Source organism: Mercurialis annua, linkage group LG3 (genome assembly GCF_937616625.2).
Source record: "Mercurialis annua linkage group LG3, ddMerAnnu1.2, whole genome shotgun sequence".
Classification (NCBI taxonomy): Eukaryota; Viridiplantae; Streptophyta; class Magnoliopsida; order Malpighiales; family Euphorbiaceae; genus Mercurialis; species Mercurialis annua.
Genome location: NC_065572.1, coordinates 10,982,361 through 11,005,154, shown reverse-complemented (window position 1 = coordinate 11,005,154; position 22,794 = coordinate 10,982,361). Strand labels below are relative to the sequence as shown.

The following is a 22,794-nucleotide window of genomic DNA, read 5'->3' as shown; positions in this document are numbered from 1 at the left end:
ATTTTTCACACACATACTTCTTCTAATACTTTTTCTTTTCTTACTCTCTAAATTTTTGCTTAGATAAATTCTCATTCCGCAATCATGGTGCGAAGCAAGAATGCCGAAAATCAACCAATCCGCCGCTCAAGCACAAGAAATCAAGAAGCGGCTATTCCATCTTTACCGGCCGTCGGAAGAAGCCGCTCAAAATCAACCGCTCCCTCCACCTCTAGGGTTAACACCTCGGCGATCTTGACATCTCGATATCAAGCACCTTTCCAAATCCATACGGAAGAGGAAGGTGACTTATATTTGAGTATTAAGGAGCGGGATATCGCGGTGCCATTTGAAATTGATTTTTGATGATATGGAGCGTCTCGGTATTAAAGATGAAATTGAGCGGTACTTAGACATCTTGGGTCTAACGGCATTGGCCAAGGTTAGTCACCATTCTTACGATGAGATGACTTTTGAGTTCTTTTCTACTCTTCAATCGGTTCGTGGTTCTCCTACTTCCATTACTTTCCGCATCAACAACACTAGTCATACTCTTAGTGTTGAAGATTTAGTGGAACTTTTTGGAATGAGGGGAACGGGATTGGTTAATTGGGCTCAAGAGTTCGATCAAGTGGCTATTTGGAGGGAATTGACGGATCGGGACGACTACAAGTCCAAGGTGTCCAAGATGAATGAAGTCAAAGACATCAACATTGTGGTGTTATTGAAATGGTTTGGGCACTCTTTTGGCGGGCGTAATGAGTACTCCAAGGTGGCGAAGAGTGATCTTTTGGCATTAAATGCCATTTTACATCCGGAGATTGACGCCTACCAAGTCAACACGGCTTATCGTCTTTTGAAGCGATTACGGGCGGTTCCACAAGAATTGTCGAAAATTGGCTATGGATGGTTTGTTCGTGCATTGGCCGAGAAGTACAATTGTATGCCCACAGCATCTACCTTGGCAACTTTCGAGTCCACTCCGGCGAGGGTAATAAACATTAACCATTTAGATGTGGCCGGATATGTGAAGAGGGGGAGAATTATTCCCTATAATAGAAGGGTGCGATTGTTGACGAGGGCCGAAAGAGAAGCGGCGGCACAAGAAGAGAGAGCGGAAGAAGAAGGAGGAGACGTGGAAGAAAGAGTAGGAAGACGAGCGGGGAAGGAACCCGCGGGAACTTCTCAAGCCGGAGAGGCGGCTAATATTTTCGGGTTTGATCAACGGTTTTCTGAGTTGGTTGAACAAAACCGGACCGGATGGGAGCAAAACCGGGTTGGTTGGGAAACTAACCAAAAATTACTTGAAGATATCTGACGTGAACAACATGTTGGTCTTGCACAACTTCAATGGAGGCAAGATCGAATGCGGGCACGGCTTAATCGGCAAGAGGATTTTCTTCGGGGTTATTTTAATGCCGCCGGCGGAGAGCGTTATCCATCACCGGAACCATCACCGGATCCACCGGCCTTTGACTAGAGCGAGATTTGTTTTTCTAAACCCAAACTCCTTTAATTTTCTGTTTTTATTTTTCTTATTTCTTAGCTTTGGGGACATAGCTAGAAATAGTGTGAGGAGGGGGGAAGAAAATTTTATCTTTCGTTTGGGTTATTTTCGGTGATTTATCTTTATTTTCAGCTTTATTTTTTTTTTGTTTTTATTAGGGTGTTGAAGTAGTTTATTTTCAGTTTTTCTTTTTATCTTTAGTAGAATGTATTAGGGTATTAATGTAGTTTATTTTCAAAGGCTTGTATCGCTTTAAATCTTTGTCTTTTAAATTATGAAAGTGTTAGTTGATTTGGTGTGTATCATAATTAATTTGTCAATCTTAGATTTCCCCGAATCGATGAATGTATGAACGCGATTTCTTAATTCGACAATTGATAAGCGATGCTTGTTTAATGACTTAATAATTCGTTGACATAATCCGATGAAATAAGGGTGAATTCAAAATTTAGACTTGTTCAAATCGTTGAAACATAATTGAATAACTTGATGCGGATTCATGACATGTCGATTGTTTATTTTTATAGTCGTTTCTAAACTTTTGGCATAAGTAGCATAATTTTTGTAAGAATTGAGTTTATGGCATAACACTACACACTTTTGAGAGTTTTGAGCTTAATTTCCTTGTTGTGAGTGTTGATTTCATGTTTTATTCCTAGAACTTGCTCGGTGTCCGTTTAAAGTTACACGATTGAGTTTTCAACAATTAAATGATTATGGCAATTAGGTATAACCTTTCTTTTAGACCACTTAAATAGACTACCCTTTATCCCTTAGATTACACCAATTTGAGCCTTAAACCTTTTTTATTGTTTTTACCATATTTTACCCTTTACCGTTCTATGTTTTACCTCTTTTGTTTACCTTATCGACTTGATATATTATTTGTTATGACTATGATGAATATAGGTGATTAATAACTCGAGATTAGTGAAAAGAGAAAGTGAACTACATTGTGCTTAAAAGATTAAGATTGCGCCTTGGGAAAAAGATTGAAAAAAAAAAGATAGAAATTTGCAAGCAAAAGCTTCAAAAGAAAAAAATTCTGAGATTGCAAAAAGCAATGAGGAGAGCGTAATTCAAAAAGAAAAGAACGTTATAAGTTCACATAAACGCAAAACCGGAGTTAGATCAACCTAGAAGTTAATAGTAGTAATAAATAGTGTATTAAGTTGATAATTAGCCTTTGTTTAACCTTTTTACCTACCCTTTACCTTAGCCACATTACAACCCAATAAAAGACCATATGATTTTTGTTGATTACCGAATCAAGTAGCGGAGTCCGGGACTATGAGCAAGCTTATGGTGAGTATTCATGTTTTCAATTGTGAGTTTTTTCTTTGTTATATACCCTACTTGTTGAAATATTGATGCCATTAGCTTAGTTTTTACTAACTTGTGCTATGATTTGCCTAAGTGAGAAATTGATTATTTTCCATGTCCCGCAAGTGATAGTAAAACTTGAAGTGTGATTCAATTTGACCTTGTACTAATGAGTTAGTAACTTTTGTTATATTGAATTATGTCATAAATTATTATTGTTATTTGATTGCATCATTATTTAGTTGTCGGGTTTAGAAATTTTGATTGTTCATATTGTTCATAGGTTGGGGGATTTCTTTGATTGATTTATTGTTAAGTTATATGCTAAGGATTTCTAACATATTTTGTAGAGTAAGATTTATTTCTTGCTTGAGGACAAGCAAAGGTTAAGTGTGAGGAGGTTTGATAGGAGTATTTTACTCCTATAATTAGGGTTGATTTTACTCGGTTTTTATCACGTTTAGTACTAATTTTATACATTATTTGGCATTTTTTATGTTTGATGGTTTTTGTTAATGTTTCAGTGGAAATAAGGTGAAAATCGAGTATTTAAAGCTAATTTATGGTGGATTAAGCATTGGAGTAAAAGCGTAGCTTGCGGACGAAGGAATTAACGTCGTAAAGGAAAGGATTATGAAGTCTCGAACGAAACTTGTGCAGTAAAGAGTTGTTCCCGTTCGAAAAACACTATTCTCGAACGGGAACCATGAAGAAATTGCTTGAGTCTCGAACGAGAAAGCCATTCTCGAACGAGACCCAAGTGAAAAGGTGAAGGTACGTTCGAAACCAAGGATGGGCAAACGAGAATTTTCCATCGGTCAAGGTTTTTTCGAACGGGAAAGAGATTCACGAACGAGAACCTTGTGATTTTGGCTTAATTCCCGAACGGGAAAGAGAGGTACGAACGAGAAAGAGTTGAAATTTGCCTAATCAGAATTGGACTTGGACTTAATCTCCTTTTACGACTCCAACCGAAACTCCTATTTCAAATTCGATTCGTCAATCGACTTAGAAGATTCCAGAGCTTCTTCCTCTATATAAAGACCTTGTAATAGACTAGTTTTAATATATAGAATACATTAGTTCTATTTTCATTCTCTTAAAATAGCGTTTTAGCTCCTGTTTCTCAGCAGTTTATAAGTAGTTTATTATTAGTTTCTGCAAAGAACGATTGTGAAGATTTCAAGTTTAATCTAGGCGATTCTTCCGAAACTGACAACTCCGGTATTTATTGTTCTAATTATGTTTAATTCTTCATCTTCTTCTTTGTTTAATTTAAGTTTAAGTATGTGTAACTAAATCTTTTATTCAGGGATTGATATGAACACTTAGATTAGTTTTCGAATTGGATTAGGATTTATTAAGTGAGTAAAATTGTGTTTTAATTACTAAGATTAATGCTTGAATTAATTTGATCACTTAGTTCATGATTTTGTGTTTAATTAACTAATTGAGAGATTGTTAATTAAATAGACATAGGTAATTAAAAACTTAGAGGAAAACGCCGTGAGAGCGGGTTGGAATTTAGGTAGTCGTTGAGTTTGCTTCATAATTACAATTTAGTTATTTAATTCAGTTTTAATATTGTGAGAGCAAGTTAATAATTGATTAGCTAATTAGGTTGTGATTTTATTTGAATCTTTGAGACTTGAGAGAGCGGGATTCGGTGCATTAGAATAGCTCGATTCATAATAAAATCACTAGATAAATTTTGATCCATTCTTTTACTAGTTTATTTGGAATTATCAATCCTTGAGCTTTTTATCATTATTGTTTAAACCTCAATTTATTCGTTTAAGTTCAGATTTTTAGTTTAAATTACTTGAAGTTTAATTAAATTAGTTTTTTTATTTAGTTTACATAAATCCAATTATTTTTCTACTAGCCAATTAAAGAATATTAGAAATTAGTTGTTTGATTCATTGTTCCTTGTGGGATCGATACTTGGTCTTCCAAGTTATATTACTTGCGATTATTTGCCAACAATATTCTGCTATTAATTTTTAGAATTACTTCTTGACAATCATCTTTGATAAGCCTCTTGGATATCAAAGGCATTCCTAAGTATTTTACTGGTAAGTGACCTTCTCCAAACTTCATATAGTCTAGAATACTCCTCTTCTGATCATCAAGGACATTGCAGAAAAATATGGAGCTCTTATCTTTGTTAACACAGAGGCCAGACACCTCAGTGGGTTAAACTTTCCTTCAGGCATTTAGCTGAGACCAGATCTCCATGACAGAATAGGAAAAGATCATCAGCAAAGCTGAGATGGTTTAACTTCAAAACCTTACACCCTCCGTGATGCTTGAAACAATTCCTGCTTTCAATCTCAGATAGATGCCTGGATAGATAGTCCATGGCAATCACAAACAAGGTGGGGGAGAGGGGATCTCCCTGTCTCAAACCCCTACCACCCCTAAAATAGCCATACAAAGAACCATTTATGGAAACAGAGTACTTAGGGGTTCTAACACAAATCATGATCCACTCAATAAACCTTCTAGGGAAATGAAGACCTAGAAGCAATTCCTCTAAGAAATCCCACTCAATAGTGTCATAGGCTTTCCTTAGATCTACTTTTGTGGCACAACTAGCTACACCTTTTTCATTATGGTAATCATGCACAATTTCATGGGCCAAAAGGACATTGTCAATAATCCTTCTTCCTGGGATAAAAGTACACTGGCTTTGATTGATTAAGAAACTAATGCAACTACTAAGTCTCATGGCTATAACTTTAGTTATGCATTTCAGCAGGACATTACAACAAACTATCGGCCTATAATCATTTAAACTAGGGTTAATTCCTAAAAAAATCACGAACTTTACACGAAGTTTCATTTTAATCATGACCTTTAAAAGTTGTCATTTAAAGACACGAACTTTCAGTTTGTTTCAAATCTATCACCAAAGTAAAATTCAGTGTATTTTATCCAACTAAAAATTCCTCATCCTACATAATCCAAATGAAAGATAATAAGATTTAATGTCGATTTATAATTTGCGTCTTTTATTATTGGTTTAATGAAGAAGTTAGTCAACAAAAATACACTTAAATGATAGATTTGAAACAAACTGAAAGTTCGTGCCTTTAAATGACAACTTTTAAAGGTCATGATTAAAATGAAATTTCATGTAAAGTTCGTGATTTTTTATGGAATTAACCCTTTAAACTACTAGGGGAGACAGTTTTAGGGATAATAGACAAAGCAGTAGCATTCACCTGACCTAAAAGCTTCCCTGTAGAGAAAAACTCTAGAATTGCTTTAACAACATCTCCTCCCACTATAGTCCAATTTCTATGAAAGAACAGGCTAGAAAAACCATCTGGCCCAGAGGCCTTCTCCCCATTAATAGAGAACATAGCACTTTTAATCTCTTCTGGACTAACTGCTGAATTTCTGTAAAAAAATTATGTTGTTCATGCTCTTTCATAAATTCCACACAGTTAAATCCAATAAATAGACCCGTAATCTGAAATTTGAACAATATGGAAGCAAAGTCTTCCATTAAGTAAAAGATTGCAATAAAATATGGTCGTTTGATTTATCCTACTGCTGAAGCGTAGCCCAAATAAAAACTTGACTCTCGAATATTAGATAGACTTCTAATTTGTTTTCAAAATAAATTTTTGGCCTAATTATTATTTAAATCTAAACCTTTGCGTACTTTTATCGATTACAATCAAAATTCCATTTTTTATTATTATAATCAATTTGAAAGTTTTTCTTTGCAATTATAACCAAAACTTTACATTTCATTTTTCTAAAATCAAACTTTTGCTTTTTTTTTTGGCTTAATCACCAAAAAATGCCAAATCTTTACGTTTTGTGTCAATTATAGCCAAATCTTTAAAAATCACCAGATTTAGCCAAACCTTGTATGTTCTGTTTCTTTTTTAGCCATTTTTGAATCGAACCGGTTTTTGTGACACCGTGTCGTCCACGTCACCGCCAACTAAGCAATTGGCTGGCATGACATCTGAAATATTTAAATAAGGTTTGGCTATAACTGACACACACAAAATAGGTTTGGTATTTTTTGGGTGAATAAACCTAATTTTAAATTCAAGCCAATTTTTAAATTTAATAATTAGTAAATTAATTATATCATTTATGAAATTTATATATATTTAAAAATAATTAATATTTTCTATTTAATACTAATTAAAATTAATTTTATTTTTTTATTAAACCTAATTAAATCTAACAAATTTATATTATAATATATTTTAATGAATATATAATTTAAAAATGAATTAATGTATTACTTATCAATTAATGTTGAATTAAATTTGATGAAAGAGTTTAATGTTCATGATAATTTTGAACTTGATTTATTATTTTTAAGGCATAATTACTTAAAAAAATCCACCTTGAACTTTTTGTTCGTTTATACCCTGATCTTGTAAAAAAGTTATTTGTACCCAATTTTGGATTTTTAGGTTTCATCTCTACCCAATACAATAATATAATTTACAATTTAATGAATTAAAGGATGAAAAAATTAAAAATAATTAAATAAAAAATTATATCATACGTCTAATTAGTATATAAATATAAATTAAAGGATTATTTAAATTATTTTCCAAGTGAAAAGTGGCAACTTTAGTACTTTTGGGTAGAGATGAAACCTAAAAACCCAAAATTGGGTACAAATGACTTTTTTACAAGATAAAGGTATAAACGAAAAAAAAATTATCCATCAAATATGACATTTTTTGTTTTTATCCATCAAATACGTACAAAAAATTTATTAGAATTATTTAAATTTAGTAAAAGAATAAATTAATTTTAATTAGCGTTAAATAAAAATATTATTTTTTAAATATATATGAATTTTATTATAATATAATTAATTATTTAATTATTTAATTTTAAAATTAGTTTCATTCACCAAAAAATACCAAACCTATTTTTTGTGTGTCAGTTATAGCCAAACTTATTTAAATATTTCAAATGTCATGCCAGCCAATTGCTTAGTTGGCGGTGACGTGGACGACACGATGTCACAAAAACCGGTTCAATTTAAAAATGGCTAAAAAAGAAACAGAACATAAAAGGTTTGGCTAAATCTGGTGATTTTTAAAGGATTGGCTATAATTGACACAAAACGTAAAGGTTTGGCATTTTTTGGTGATTAAGCCTTTTTTTTTTATCAATTTTGGCCAAACTTTCATATTAAAATATTTTTTTATTAAAAATAACCTTTTTAATATGTTTTTCTAAATTTAATTTTTTTAATGTAATTTTTTTTTTAAAAAAAGTTTCCAATAAATTTAAATTTTTAAAATAAAATTTGCCAAATATGTTTTTAAAGAATATTAATAAAAAGAATGTTCTCTTATAATAGTATTTTTTAAAAATACTATATTTTAAAATTAATATATTTTATAATAAGTTTTGTAAAGTAATTGTTTTTCAAAATATATTAATAAAAGAATAGTATGTTTATGAAATATTGTCTTTTCAAAAATGGAATATTTCGAGTAGGTTAATTTTGAAAGCTTAAATTTCCAAGTTGTGAACAACGATAATATTAACATTAAATGATATTCTCTAATAATAGTATATCAGTGACATGAAAAATGTGCTTATCATGGAAACCATTTAATGATTTTAAGTTAATTTGCTTTTAAGAATACTGAATTGTATAAATATTTAACCAGTCAGATAACTAACGTATGCCAAGGTCTACATATGCTCAATTTTCTTCTTGTTTTTGAATACTTTAACGTTGACTGGCACCCGTCAATACGATAATTCCGACCGTGATTATTCAAAAATTTCCTTCTTTTAAGACCAATTATAGTATTTTTGTAGGCATGCATGAGTCTATAAATTGGCGTCAAGAATGATAAATTTAATGTACCAAATACAAAAGAAACTTACTACTAATAGATATCATCTGCTAATGGCATCAAAAGCTTTTCTCTCTTTTACATATTTAACTTTCATTTTTCTTGTTTCTGTTCTTTCTCATCCAACTTCAGCACACAGACACTTGAAAGATGAAAAATTATCTGGTTTTGGTTTTCTTAAGCATCTTCAAGGATGCCATAAGGGAGACAAAATTAAAGGCATTCATGATCTCAAAAACTACCTCCACAATTTTGGCTATTTGAGCAACAAAAATCAATCACATTCCACCAGTGATGATTTTGACGATCTTTTAGAGTCCGCTGTCAAAACATACCAACTCAACTACCATTTAAATATCACCGGTTACTTAGATTCCGAAACGGTATCAAAGATGACTACACCTAGATGTGGAGTTGCAGACATCATCAATGGGGAAACACGAATGGAATCCGGCAAGAAAAACCGCCACCACAACTCCACATCTTTCCACACAGTCTCTCATTTTTCTTTCTTTCCTGGAAACCCTAAATGGCCAGCCTCAAAATACTCTCTCACCTACGCCTTTCTTCCGGGAACTCCAAATCAAGCTATGAATCCCGTTTCAAAAGCGTTTCAAACATGGGCAGGCAATACCCATTTTAGGTTTTCTAGGGTTCAAAATAATGCAGATATTAAAATAGGGTTTGCCAGTAGAAATCACGGAGATGGGTCTGCTTTTGATGGGCGCGGCGGAGTTATTGCTCATGCTTTTGCACCTCGAGATGGAAGGTTCCATTATGATGGTGATGAGCGATGGGCAGTTGGGGCAACTCAAGGTGCTATGGACTTGGAAACTGTCGCATTGCATGAAATTGGCCATCTTCTTGGACTTGGACATAGTTCCGTTGAGGGTGCTATTATGGCTCCTACAATTTCTAGCGGTGTTACTAAGGGTTTACACAGAGATGATATTCAGGGAATTCGAGTTTTGTATAACATATGAAAGCGGTATATTTTCTTAATGTTTACAACCGGGAATAATTGGGATATTCTTGTTATGAAAGTATAGAAGTTAATTGTATGACATTATGTAGAATGTTACTTATATCCCATCTATTAAGTGATGAATAAAACATATTTTTATAGATATATCAAAAGAGTTGAACTAAAATTTCAGATTTGAAACAATGTGTTTATATAATTTTTTTAGTTATTTTAGAAACATTTTGAAAACATATAGGAAAAGAAATCATATGGAAAAACCGTTATTCAATTTTTGCTAAAAATAGTTTCTCTGTCCAGTACAATGAGCTTGTCTTTTTCTGCAAACGTACATACTACAAGCTGATATCAACAGGTTTTACAAAAATGTCATCTAACAGAATATAAATAAGAATGTTCTAAATACATATAAAATATTTTGGACTCCAACTTATAAAATTCTATTAAACCCACATTACCTTTATAATAAGGCCTACGCTATAAACTAATAGCACAACTTTCTTTTTTTTTTAATTAGGTTCTTCAGTTTCAAAGCTCTTTCATTTAAAACATTAAAATTACTTATCAAAGTTGTAGATCATTAAAATTAAGGATAACCTTTAGCCAACAATCTCTCCCTTTAAATGATGGCACAATCTAAACAAGTAGCGCCAGATTGAAGTTAGACAAGCAAAGCTAATTATGAATGCATGATATGTAGAAAATGCAGAATAAAAGAAAATTTTAAATAATTAGTTTGACTGTAAGCCAAATGGGCCCCCTTGAATTTGTATCAATTTAATTTATTTTTTTAATCAATTTTTTAAACAAATTGGTTTCATAATTAGATAACCTTAAACATATATAAATAGTAAAGTGAAGTATAAAATGTTCAAAGTTAGTCAGTAATATTGAATAAAATAGAGAATTTGAAGTAGATCGAATAAGAATTAAACTAAGGCAAAATTTGATTACTGCAAAATATCAAAAATAGCTTTTAACAAACTATAGAATACAGCAGGCATTGTCTACTCCCCTTTTGATTAAACATTAAAAAGAGATAATATAGAGGGTTTCAATTTATACAAATATGGCAGTATGATTATATATCTTTTAATCAATAGAATTTTTTAAAAAATAAAAATAAAAATAAAAAAGTAATATTTATTTTAAATTTTCTTTTTCAAATCAAACATGAAAAATGTCTTGGACTTGTCCTTTACCTTTACCTTTCCAGTAGAAGTTAAGATTGACATATTAATTTTCAGGCAATTAAATCCCATAAATTATTTCCATTTTGAAAATAGAAAAATCCATGTTGATGTCTGGTGGTCATCTTGATTGTTTTGAATGTATTTGACATTATTTAAATTTCTTTCATTTTTAGTTGTTCTTTATGAATGTTGATACACATATTTTAAATAGGATTTTTCAGGTATTTAATAGAATATAATTGTATATTTTATAAGATATTATGTTTGAAAAGGTGTTTATTTTGTAGATTTATACGTATGAAGTGAAGCGGAATAACTCGGAGCGAAATCGTGAAGTTTGGAGTAAAATGAAGAAAACTGAAAAAAGTGGCCAATTGTTTAAGAATGACGGATTCGGGGAACTCGGCAAAATAGAGGAACTGGCCCGGATTACATTCTATCAATCCATTGTGGCCAACTCCTCAAAAGTGACGGGTTCATGGAACTCGGCAAAATGAAAAACTGGTCCGGCCTACATTCAACGAATTTATTGTGTCTAGTTCCTCAAAAGTGACAGATTCCAAACCAGTCACTTTTGGAGAACTGATCCTAATTTACCTACGAACCTAAAACGTGAAAGTTCTTTTTCTACGCGGTTTTGGACCCGTTTTCACTACAAATTTTGTAACACATTAAGGACTCCACTATATGAAGACATCTCAAGATTATGTATTGGATCTAGTTTTTTTCATTATTTTTCTATTCACAAACAATTTGTCTTAGGTTAATTTTTTTTTAGTCCTTAATTTTATTTGAAGACTTAAATCTTCGAAGTTTTGATTCGAAGGCTTGTCTTCCCAATATTCCAGATTTTTATTCAAGTATTCTTATTTTAACCTCTTGTTTTAATTATATTCATTATTATTAATTTCTTAGTTAATTCAAGTATATCTAGCTAAATTAGTTGACTTGGAATATTGTGAGTAGTATGGATGTTAGATTTAAATTCTGAAAACTAATCTTCAGAAGGTATAAAAAAGCCCTCGATTTTTTCTTAAAAGTACGAATCAACCTTTATACTTTTTTTTGGCACAATTAAGCTCTCGTGTTTTTAAAATGGAACAATTAAACCCTCGTTGTTTTAAAATTGAACAAATAAACCCTTTTATTTTACTTATGGGACACTTACCCCCTCAAATTTTTGGTAAATGTTTTAAACATTAAAATTATTTTTGAGCTTTTTTCCTATATGATTATGGGAGACATGCCAGACATTAACGTGTGTTTCTAATGATGTTGGACGAAAGGGGTTAGTTGTTCTATTTGAAAACAAAAAGGCTTAATTATACCCAAAAAGGGCTGATTTGTACTTTTAAGAAAACTACGAGGATTTTTTTGTATCTTTTGCCTTCTGAAAACTAATCTTGTATCTTTCTTTGTTAATAAAAACCTTCGTTATTGAGAGTAATGTTTGTAATTAATTAGCCACTAATTGCATGAACTTAATATAAATTGTGAGGAGGGGATGTAAGCAATTTAATTGGAATATAGAAATCAAGGCATAATTATAAAACATGAGTCCGACCACCATGTTTGCATTATGTGGTCTATGTGGATAACTAATCGATAATGATAAATTATCATTTATCTTCTATCATTCTGTAAGCCGTGACATCAAGGGTGATTCGGGGTAACAAGTTATAATCAATAGGCTAGCAATAACATAGGATTATTGAGCTAGTATCTTCGATCTATCCTCCATTGCATCTAGCAATTAAAATTGATTGATATAAGTTAGATTTGTAAGGTATCGATAATCCATACGAAAGCAATATTATGAGTTATATGTCGTTATTGTTTATTCATTAAATAATTATTTTATATTTTTATTAGTTTTAATTAAAATCACAAAAACCTTATTCTTGTAGTTCAAATAATTCTTAATTACTATTTTGGTTCTAAATTTAATTCCTCGTGGGTTCGACTTTTACCTATCATTATATTACTTGATTTATCGATATCGTACACTTGCGATTTTGAGCATCAAGTTTTTGGCGCCGTTGTCGGGGAATTGATATTTATATCAATACAACTTAATTAATTATTACTTTGAACACTTTTTATTTTCTGTTTTTATTTTCAGTTTTCATGCTTGGTGTTTTAGTGTTTTTGGTTTGTAGATTTTGTGTTGCTCTTTAGTTTATGCGAAGTTCAAAGGATAAGAATTATTGCCTTTTAATCTCGAAATCGAGAAAGCTTGCAAGAAACTAAATAAGCAACAAAAAAAGTGAATCTCCGCATAACAGGCACTTCGACGCATTGAGTATTCTATCGAACAAGAAACGTTTGAGTTGAATTTTGACACATCCGAACTCGAAATAATGGCGGAAGATAGATCTCTCAAACATTACATGTTACCATCTCTTGATGAAGCCGCAACGAAAATTTCAAGACCTCACGTCGACGCAAATAACTTCAAATTCAAGCTGGCGTTCATTCAAATGATCACGCACGACCTCTCATTCAATGGGTTGTCTAATGATGATCCTTATGAGCATATTACAAACATCTTGAAATTATACAACACTTTCAAGATGAATGGGGTACCAATTGTAATACCCCAAAAATAATTAATTAGCTAATTGGACCACGTGTCCAGTTTTGATTCGCTAGAGTAGCGATATCAGAAGAATTTCTGAAAAGATAAAGTAAATAAGTCTTAAGTAAGTCGATTTTGGGAAACTAATTATGAGAAAATTAAGGTTATATTTCAATTCTAAAGTTAGAATTGGAATTAAAAGGAAAAATGTCAAGAAAAACTCAAAATAGGGTACATGGACCAAAGTGGTAATTTAGCCACTTTGTGTCGAAAATGAAAATTTATAAGTTTTGACGAGAAAGTATTGATATCGAGCTTTGTATTATTTATCGGGTATAAATAATATGTATAAGTCGTAATAAAAGAATTTGTCGATTTAGCTATGGACTAAATCGTACGAAAGAAAAGTTTAAAGGATAAATGATAACAAACAAAAACAACAAGGATCAAAGTGAACCTTTAACCATTTAATATAAGAAACCCAAATTCAAAGAAGAAGAGCAGAGAACAATCGAGAGAAATCAAGAAACCATCGCCGATTACGATCGTGCGCCGCCGTTTCGCCGTTCAACGTCCGATTCAAGTGATTCAAGCGGCGATTTCTTCAGAATCGAATCCTCTATCGATCCTAAGCTTTGTTTCAAGGTAAATATCTTGGTATTTGGTGGAAAACTCGAATTTAATAGTGGTTTTGGTATAAAATAGAAATTTATTTATTTAAGCTCGGTTTTAGCATTTTTGGAAAATTGAAGTTAAGGGTTTTGTCGGAAATGAAGTGTTTGGTATGTATGGCGGAAGATAGCACGACGGGAAGCCCGGAAACACTGTTTCCGGGGGCTGCGTGCGAATCGCACGTGGTGTGCGATCGCACACCCGCGGTGTGCGATCGCACAGCCGCGGTGTGCGGACGCACATCAGTGATGGTGTGCGAACGCACACCCAAGGTGTGCGGGCGCGCAGTGGGTCCACGAGGGACTAAAATGGACTTTTTGCCCGAGGGACTAAAATGGACTTTTAGCCTTAGAGAAACGGGATTTCAATATTTTTGAATATTAGACCCTAAAAACAATTAAGGACCTCGATAATTCGAAAAATAAAGTTTTATCTTGACGTTTTATGTGAGCAGCGATAACCAAAAACGTTAAGGATATTATACATTTTTCGAATACGAGAAATAGAGTTCGAGATATTGTGATTATGATAAAGAAATATCGAGATCACAAATAACATTAGGAATAAAACAAAACCTTAGAACTTAAAGTATTATTCGTATAAGAATATGAGGTTCACGTCAAATCATTAAACGTTAATTAATATGTATCAGACGTATGACTGAGCGGTGAGGGCACTAGAGGTGGACTAGTCCGAGCGTACCACCACATCGACTACATTATAGAGTGGATAGTGGTCGCTGTGAGTTGCACTTTACTTTCGTGTATTATATATTAAAGTTATTTTATATATATATATATATATATATATATATATATATATATCGCATTACATATAATTGATTGAAATTTTATACGTTTTATTAATTTCTATATACGAGAACTAGTATGCGATCCGAAGAAACTAGCTACCTATTGGGTGTCAATAGGCTGTGTGATCACCAGTATTGAGTCAGTCTAGTGTGTTTGCATTTGAGAAATGATTGGATATGTATGATATGATATGAATTCGATACGAGAGTGAACTCGGCTACGGTGTAGTCTGGAAGTCCCCGTATCTAGTGGGCTGGGCCCACCAGTGAGTTGGACTCACAACTGGAGATTTATGATTGGGTTGAACGATATATATGATTATTCAAGAAATGTGTCGCATGCTAGGATATTAGTTTCGTACGGATCAAATACCTGTTTATATGTTTTATATTATTGTTTTCTTGAGATGCGATGTTATATTTTTATATTAATACCGTTAGTAACTTGCAAGCTCACTCAGTATTTCCCAAAATACTGACTCCCTCACAGTGTTTTATTTCAGGCGATCGGAGTCGGATCAGACAGACCATCTCCTTTGTGTTGGAAGTCTTCTGACTTGCACAAAGTACGAGTCATTAGAGCTGCAGTAGTCAGTAGGTGTCAAAATAAAGATTTATGATTCGATTTCAAACGGTATTTAAAATGTGAACTCTAATATAAATTTTATAAATAAGTTATTTAGAAAGATGGCGTTTATCCGTTTGAGTTTGATACCAATTGCTGTGAGTGGAATTGGTGATGTTTGTGATCAGAAACAGGGCGGTGCTGGATATGAGATATCGCTCGGTAAGACCCTGGTTTCTAAGAATTGTTTCGCGAATGTTTTCAGAAAAGGAATACGATATTTTAATAGTTGAATTATATTATTTAAAGAAGATTTCTGATAATGTATTATATATAGTAATATGTTTTAATCGCGAAAAATTTACATTGGTTTTAGGCTTGCTACGGGTTCCGGAGCTACCACTCCCGTTCCCTAGCGCCGGTCGCGGCTCATTAATTTGGGTCGTGACACCAATGGAGGCAATTTATATCATTTTATTCCCATTCTCTTTGAAGGAAAAGGCCAAGAATTAGTTACAAAATTTTCCTCGAGGTACTATCACTAAATGGGATCTAGCTAAAAGGTTTTTAGAGAAGTATTATCCTCCTTCAAAAACGGCAAAGCTTTGCATGGCGATTACAAAATTTGCTTAACAAGACTTGGAGAACCTCTATGAAGCTTGGGAACGGTTCAACGAGTATCTAAGGAAGTGTCCTCATCATGGAGTTCCGGGGTGGAAACTTTCTTCAACGGGCTAAACGAGCAACAAGAATGATGCTTGATGCGACATCCGGGGGGAGTTTTAGAGCAAAGGAACCTAAAGAATGCAATGACTTGATTGAAACCATGGCGACCAACAATTATGAGCGATCCTCACTTCGCAAACTGGTTGGAGTCCATGAAGTTGAAGCTATTTTAGCTTTAGGTGCCAAGGTGGAAGTTCTAACCAAGAAGATCGACAAATTGGTGATGACTCTGCAATTTACATGTGGCCTTTGTGGTGAGAATCACGCCATGGAAGATTGTAGCATAAGCAATGCTCACTTAGTGCAAGGGATGGAGCAAGCCAATTATGTGGCTAATCAAGAAATAGGCCAAAATAATCCATACTTTAATACCTATAATCCGGGTAATTGATTTTGGAGGTCACTGTACTTTTAAAAAGTTTCAAAATGGTGACCGAACTTCAAAACGTAACATTTTAGTTACTATACTATTTGGTTATGTTAAGATAGAAGGATTTTTGGTTACCGAAGAAAATTATTTCAAGTCGATTTTTTGTTGATTGTGTGTATATATGAAATATAAGATATTATTTGTTATAAATAATAAAAATTTGATTACTACGTATGTATAATTTGACCGTAAAACACTAAAAAACCTTCCAAAATCACATATTTGAAAGTTTAGTAACCAATTTGTTACGTTTTGAAGTTCGGTCACCATTTTGCAATTTTTGAAAAGTACAGTGACCCCTAGAATCAATTACCCCTATAATCCGGAATGGAAATATCATCCAAATGTTTCATGGAGCAACACTCAAAATGCGGTGAGGCCTCCACCCGGATTTCAACCTCAAGAACCAATGAGACAAATTTTGGAAGACATATTAATGTAACACATGCAAAAGACTGATTCGCTTCTCCAAAACCAACAAGCTTCCATCAAATCGTTGGAGAAGCAAATCGGTCAATTAGCACTTTCCATGTCTAATCGCACCAATGGGTCTTTGCCTAGCAACACCGAGGTCAATCCTAAGGAGCAAGTTATGGCAATTACTCTGAGAAATGGGGTTGATCTAAAGAGGGAACCAAGCAAGCTTAAAGAGGAAGCACAAGAAGAAAAAGTGATGGAACTTAAGCCCTATGTTCCAAAACTTTCATATCCGCAAAGGCCAACTCAAGCGAAAGATGATTCACAATTTCTTGACATATTTAGAAAGGTGAACATCAATACTCCTCTCACCATGGCGATTGTTAAAATGCCTAAATATGATAAGTACTTAAAAGAATTCATCTTAAACAAGTGGAAAATTGATGAGGTGAACATCGGGAGCTTAATAAAGGAGTGTAGTGCGTTCATCCAAAACACTCTACATAGAAAGGCGAAGGATCATGAAAGCTTCACAATACCATGCACAATTAGCATAACAAATTTTGGTAAGGCACTTTGTGATCTTGGTGCTAGTGTTAATTTAATGTCTTTGTCTATGTGTAGAAGTTTTTGTTTGATGCACAACATGAGGAGTACATCGGTTTCTCTACAATTGGCAGACAAATCAATTACCTTCCCAAACGGTTTATTGGAAGACATACTCATCAGGATGGACAAATTCATCTTTTCCATTGATTTCATTGTTCTTGACATGAAAGACGATGAAGAAGTTCCTCTCATTCTTGGGCGACCATTCCTCATCACAAGTAAAGCTCTAATTAACGTAGAGGGAGGTAAATTGACCTTAAGGGTAGGTCAAGATGAGGTAACTTTTGAAATTTATAAATCATGTCAAATTCCTTTGAAAGATGAATCTTGTAAGATGACACTACTAGAAAACAGTCGATTAGCGACAAATTTCAAATACGTCGCTAAAATTACATTTAGCGACATATTTGGCAACGGATTTTAAATCTGTCGCTAAATCCTCAAAAAAATTGGCGGGATTCATCCCGCCAACTTTAGCGACGGAAAATGGCAGGACAAACCGCGCCAATTTTTTTTTTCACTTTTAGCGACTGTTTTGAAATCTGTCGCTAAATGTATTACATAATCCGTCGCAATGCTTACTTTTAGCGACGGATTGCACAATCCGTCGCTAAAAGTATTAATTCTATTAAAAAAATAATTATTTGTAAAAAAAGAATTATTTATATAAAAAAAAAGAATTATGTATAAAAAAATAATTATTTATAAAAAAGATAATTATATATAAAAAAATAATTATTTATTAAAAATATAATTATGTATAAAAAATAATTATTTATTAAAAAAATAATTATTTATTAAAAAAGTATTATTTATAAAAATATTAGAATGCGGTAGTAAAGTGTAAAAGAATAATTTTTTGTTTTTATTTAAAATAATTTTTTAAAAAATAAATTTTAATTATTTATTTAAAAAATAATTAGCATGAAAAAATAATTATTTTATAATGCGGCAGTTAATTGCGAGAGTAAATATTTGTTCATTTTAGTTATATTTAAATATAATATACATAGATATGTATCAAGAATCTGAGTTGGCTAAGATGGAGTTACGCGCGGGGGAACCAGAATGTTAAAGAGGTTTGGTTGAGAGCAATGGAAGGATGATGATAGGTGACCTATCGCGGGTGAGTGCGTGACCGTGGGCTATAAATTAAATAATATTTCATTTTTGGCTTTAATTAAAAATATTAAGTTTTTTTTAAAAAAAAAATAGTGACAGATTAAAATCCTTCGATAATTTTTTCTTTCCGTAGCTAAATGATTTAGCGACCAGAAATTTAGCGACAGATTTAATCCGCCGCTAATCCGTCGCTAAAGTCATTTAGCGACGGATTTATGCCATTTGGCGACGTAAAAATCCGTCGCTAAATGGCAGATTTCTAGTAGTGTGAATCGGGTTGTGAAGGAAGATAAGTCTTTAAATGAATAATGTGTGGATAAAAGTGTTAGTGTTCTACATGATACTTTTGAGGAATTTAATTCTGTTTTATTGTCCCCAAAACTTGAGCTTAAACTCAAAGTGAATGATGCATGCTTAGATAAGAAATTTGATTCTCTCATGAAATTCCTTTCCATTTGATTAAAAAAAAAAGAAATCAATCTTTTGCGCGATTTTAGGAGATATATCGAGGAGAAACGCAAGGAAAACTTTTATTTACCATTTATTGATCATTTGTTGGAGAGAATTGCAAGATTTTATAAGCGATTCATCAAAGAGTCATCGACCATATCCAAACCATTTTGGTGTATTTTGACCCTGGACATCGAGTTGGATCATGATGATGAGACTATAGGATAAATTAATGAAGAATCACAAAATTCCATATTGCGTGTAACTCTTGAGCTTGCTTGGTCTAAAAGAAACCACGGTGGTTTGAACTTGGCAAAATGTTGCCACACATCAGAAACTATTTTTGACCCCAGATAGAGAGACGGGGAAAAAGTCGAGCTAATTGATTATAAACAAGTGCTTTTTAGGAGGCAACCCAAAACTTTATCACACAAACAACAATCTCCAAAAGTTCATTCGAGTTAAGTATTTTTTCTTCCCTTATTTATTTTTCATTGGAATTTTTAGTGTTGGATTTTTCAGTGAAGACAATGATCAATATTGTTTGGGGGTGATGTTGCCTAGTCCGTATGATTTTAGGTTGTTTTGTTTTTGTGTTTTAAGTGCTATATACTGTTTTTTATTTTTATTTACTGTTTTTTTTTATGTTTTCAGTAGAATATTTAGTCTTGAGATTTTTTTTAATATCTAGTTTTTGTTGTCCAAAAAATAGGATAGTTCATTGATTGTTCAAATGAAACTTGAGAAACATGTTTAGATATCTCCGTATCAAGTTGAAATTATGTTATCTTTAAATTTGTTGAGAGTATTTGATTAAGATAATGAGTTTGGTTTTGTTTTAATAATTTGTATTAATGTTTGAACATAACATTTAAACACAAAATTATCTATTATCTGTGATTTTAAAATAGCCAAAAATTTCAATTCTTATTAAAGCTAGGTTTACTTGGGTTTTATTTGAGCATTTTGAGAAATTTTGAAAGACAAGTCACATGATGATTGTTTTTCAAACTACACTTAAGAATGTGAGATTTTGCACCTTGAATATTTTTTTTTGAGTGTGCTACTCAGTATTTATTTGCTAGAACTTGCTATTCTAAATCAATTTGAAACCACTTGATATATATAATGACATGAGTGTGATTTGAGCATTTAGAAAATCCTTTCTTTTCTTACTTAAAAAGACTATCCACTTTTCCATTAAGATTAACCAAACTTGAGCCTAACCTTTTCTTGTTATTTCACACATGTCACATCTTTTATTTCCTTCTTTTTGATAACCCAATGTGTCAAAATTTGAGCAAGAATTTTTAAAGAAAAAGACAAGCTCACTAAGAATATTTGGCAAGGAATCAAAGAAGAAGAAAAAGAGAGAAAAAAAATATCAAAGAGAATGGAAGAATGAAAAAAACTTCTAAAACAAAAAATTGGTTTGAAAAAAAATAATAGTAAATGAATCCTTTTTTTGAGTTTCATGAAAAAAAATAGTGATTGTTATTGTCTTGAAATTGGTAAGGAAAAATTGTTTGAATTTTAACTCATTTAACCTCATTTAACCCTTAATTCCTACCTTGAACTTTATCTCCATTACAATCAAAATTAAAGGCCTATTGATTCATGTTGCCATTTATTTTCGACTGGTGAAATTTTGTTTAAATTGCAAGACTATGGTTCAAATTATATCATGTTAACAAGGAGTGAATTTGTACCCCAAATACATAAAGCGTATTGAGAGAAATCTTGTGAGGAAAAAGTTTGTTTTAAAAGTTTGATTGTGGTTGGAAATTTAAAATTCTTAGGATGATCATTACTTCTTATGTACTACTTGGCAATAATAAAATTGAGTTTTTTGTGTTTGACATTAAATTATGGGTAATGCCGTGTTTTGTGAATAGATGTTTAGCTTGAGTTAATACATTTTATTAATCAAAGACAAGGTCATTTGATTTCATGATATATTTCAACTTGTTATTGATCGCTTAAATTCAATCTTGTTCGAGTAGTTTATTATGCTAGGATTATGAAATTTGATCTACTTGATGTACAAATTTATTTAGGCCAAACCCATACTAAAGCCCCTGTATTATACGACTTTTATTCAGGAGGTCCTTATCTCGAAAAACTTATCTCTCCGGTCCTTTTACTTCTCGTTTCGTGATTTTGACGTCCTTAACTGGCAAGTGTATCCCACTTGCCGTTAACTAACAAAATTTTCCGTTAACTAACCTAGATGACCCGTTAACTGACTGTATAAAAATAATACATAGTGCCATGTCATTATTTTCTTTAAAAAAACAAACAAAATTGTGGGAACAAAGTGGTTATTTTACCATATTCTCCAAAACTTCTAATTTATTCGTGTTCTTCAAATTTCAATTTCGAACAATACCGCAACCGTCATGCCTTAACAGAGATATTACATTACGAGAAGAGCAAACACCGGGAAGAGGAAACGCCGAGGATATGACTTCTTAGTCTTTTGAAGATCTGCGCCGTCACTGCGTCACCCGGACCGCCGCCGCTCCAACTTCCACCGCCATTACCACTTATATTGCCGCCATGACTCAGTGTATATTTTTCTTTATCCGTCTTCCATTCACATCCCTTCCTAATATCTATTTACTATGTTCATATGAATTATCGATCTCTTCTTTCTTTGGATCTCCCTCAAGAGAAGAAACCAAACATCATCGTTAACTCTGCAAATAATCACTTGAGAAGAAGAATATGGTATCTTATAATGGTGACTCTACAAATAATCACTTGGTATTCTGTTGATGTTGCTGCTGATGACGACGACAAAACTCAAAATGTAAAGCGGCAGTCTTTGCTATCATTCTTGTTTGCTCACTCTTGAGTTACCATCTTATCAAATTTGTAGCTATTTATCCGCTGTTTATCCATAAGCTGATTGGTAATCTTTGCTGCATATCTATTATTGGTTAAACACTTTTAATTGACCACCACATGTTTGATAAAATGCCCACACAAGATAAAAATGGGCAAATTACGTTTTATATCACATTTCATGAGCATAATAATTCTTTCTCTTTTTTTTTTTCAATCTAGAACTGAAATTTGGGCAAACCATATCTCTATGATTGGACAATCAGTTGTCATGTGTGTAAAAGTGAAATTACAAATTCGCTAAACGGAATTAATTATTTCATTCTTTGCAAAAACGTGTTCTTCACGAACTCTTCACTATCGGAACAACGCCATTTACAAATCCAATACTTCCATTCACAACGTAGCCGATCGTTCACAACAAATAATAACTGAGATAATGAGCAACACCATGCAACTGAGTTTCACTCCTGTTACTCCTTCTACGACGACCTCGTCATTATTGTAAATGAAAGTGTTGGGGCTCCGGCAGCGAATGAGATGGTAAGGACTCAACCTTAATTACTCTTTATTCTTCCCACCTTGGACAACTTTGAATTAAATAATTAGGGTTAGATTGGATAATTAATTTTCATATAAGTAATGAGACACGTGTTGATATATTAATGGATTGTCGTAAATCTGATGTGGCAAAATGTGAAAAAAGTGGAATTTACACT

The 22,794-nt window shown here is 32.5% G+C and overlaps 2 protein-coding genes and 1 non-coding gene across 3 annotated transcripts; 2 read left to right on the top strand and 1 right to left on the bottom strand.

The window, feature by feature from the left end:
- Nucleotides 1-8,710: 8,710 nt before the first annotated feature.
- LOC126675168 (metalloendoproteinase 3-MMP-like) lies at nt 8,711-9,758 on the top strand. Its single transcript, XM_050369773.2, has one exon. The coding sequence runs from the start codon at nt 8,727-8,729 to the stop codon at nt 9,654-9,656; it is 930 nt and encodes a 309-aa protein (XP_050225730.1). The 5' UTR covers nt 8,711-8,726; the 3' UTR covers nt 9,657-9,758.
- Nucleotides 9,759-16,074: 6,316 nt separating this feature from the next.
- Nucleotides 16,075-16,181, bottom strand: LOC126675974 (small nucleolar RNA R71). Its single transcript, XR_007640154.1, has one exon. It is a non-coding gene; the product is annotated as a small nucleolar RNA R71 (small nucleolar RNA).
- Nucleotides 16,182-17,075: 894 nt separating this feature from the next.
- Nucleotides 17,076-21,703, top strand: LOC126672251 (uncharacterized). Its single transcript, XM_050366200.1, has 3 exons — nt 17,076-17,933; nt 21,286-21,404; nt 21,496-21,703. Exons 1-3 carry the CDS (start codon nt 17,076-17,078, stop codon nt 21,701-21,703), a joined length of 1,185 nt encoding a protein of 394 aa, XP_050222157.1.
- Nucleotides 21,704-22,794: the final 1,091 nt, after the last annotated feature.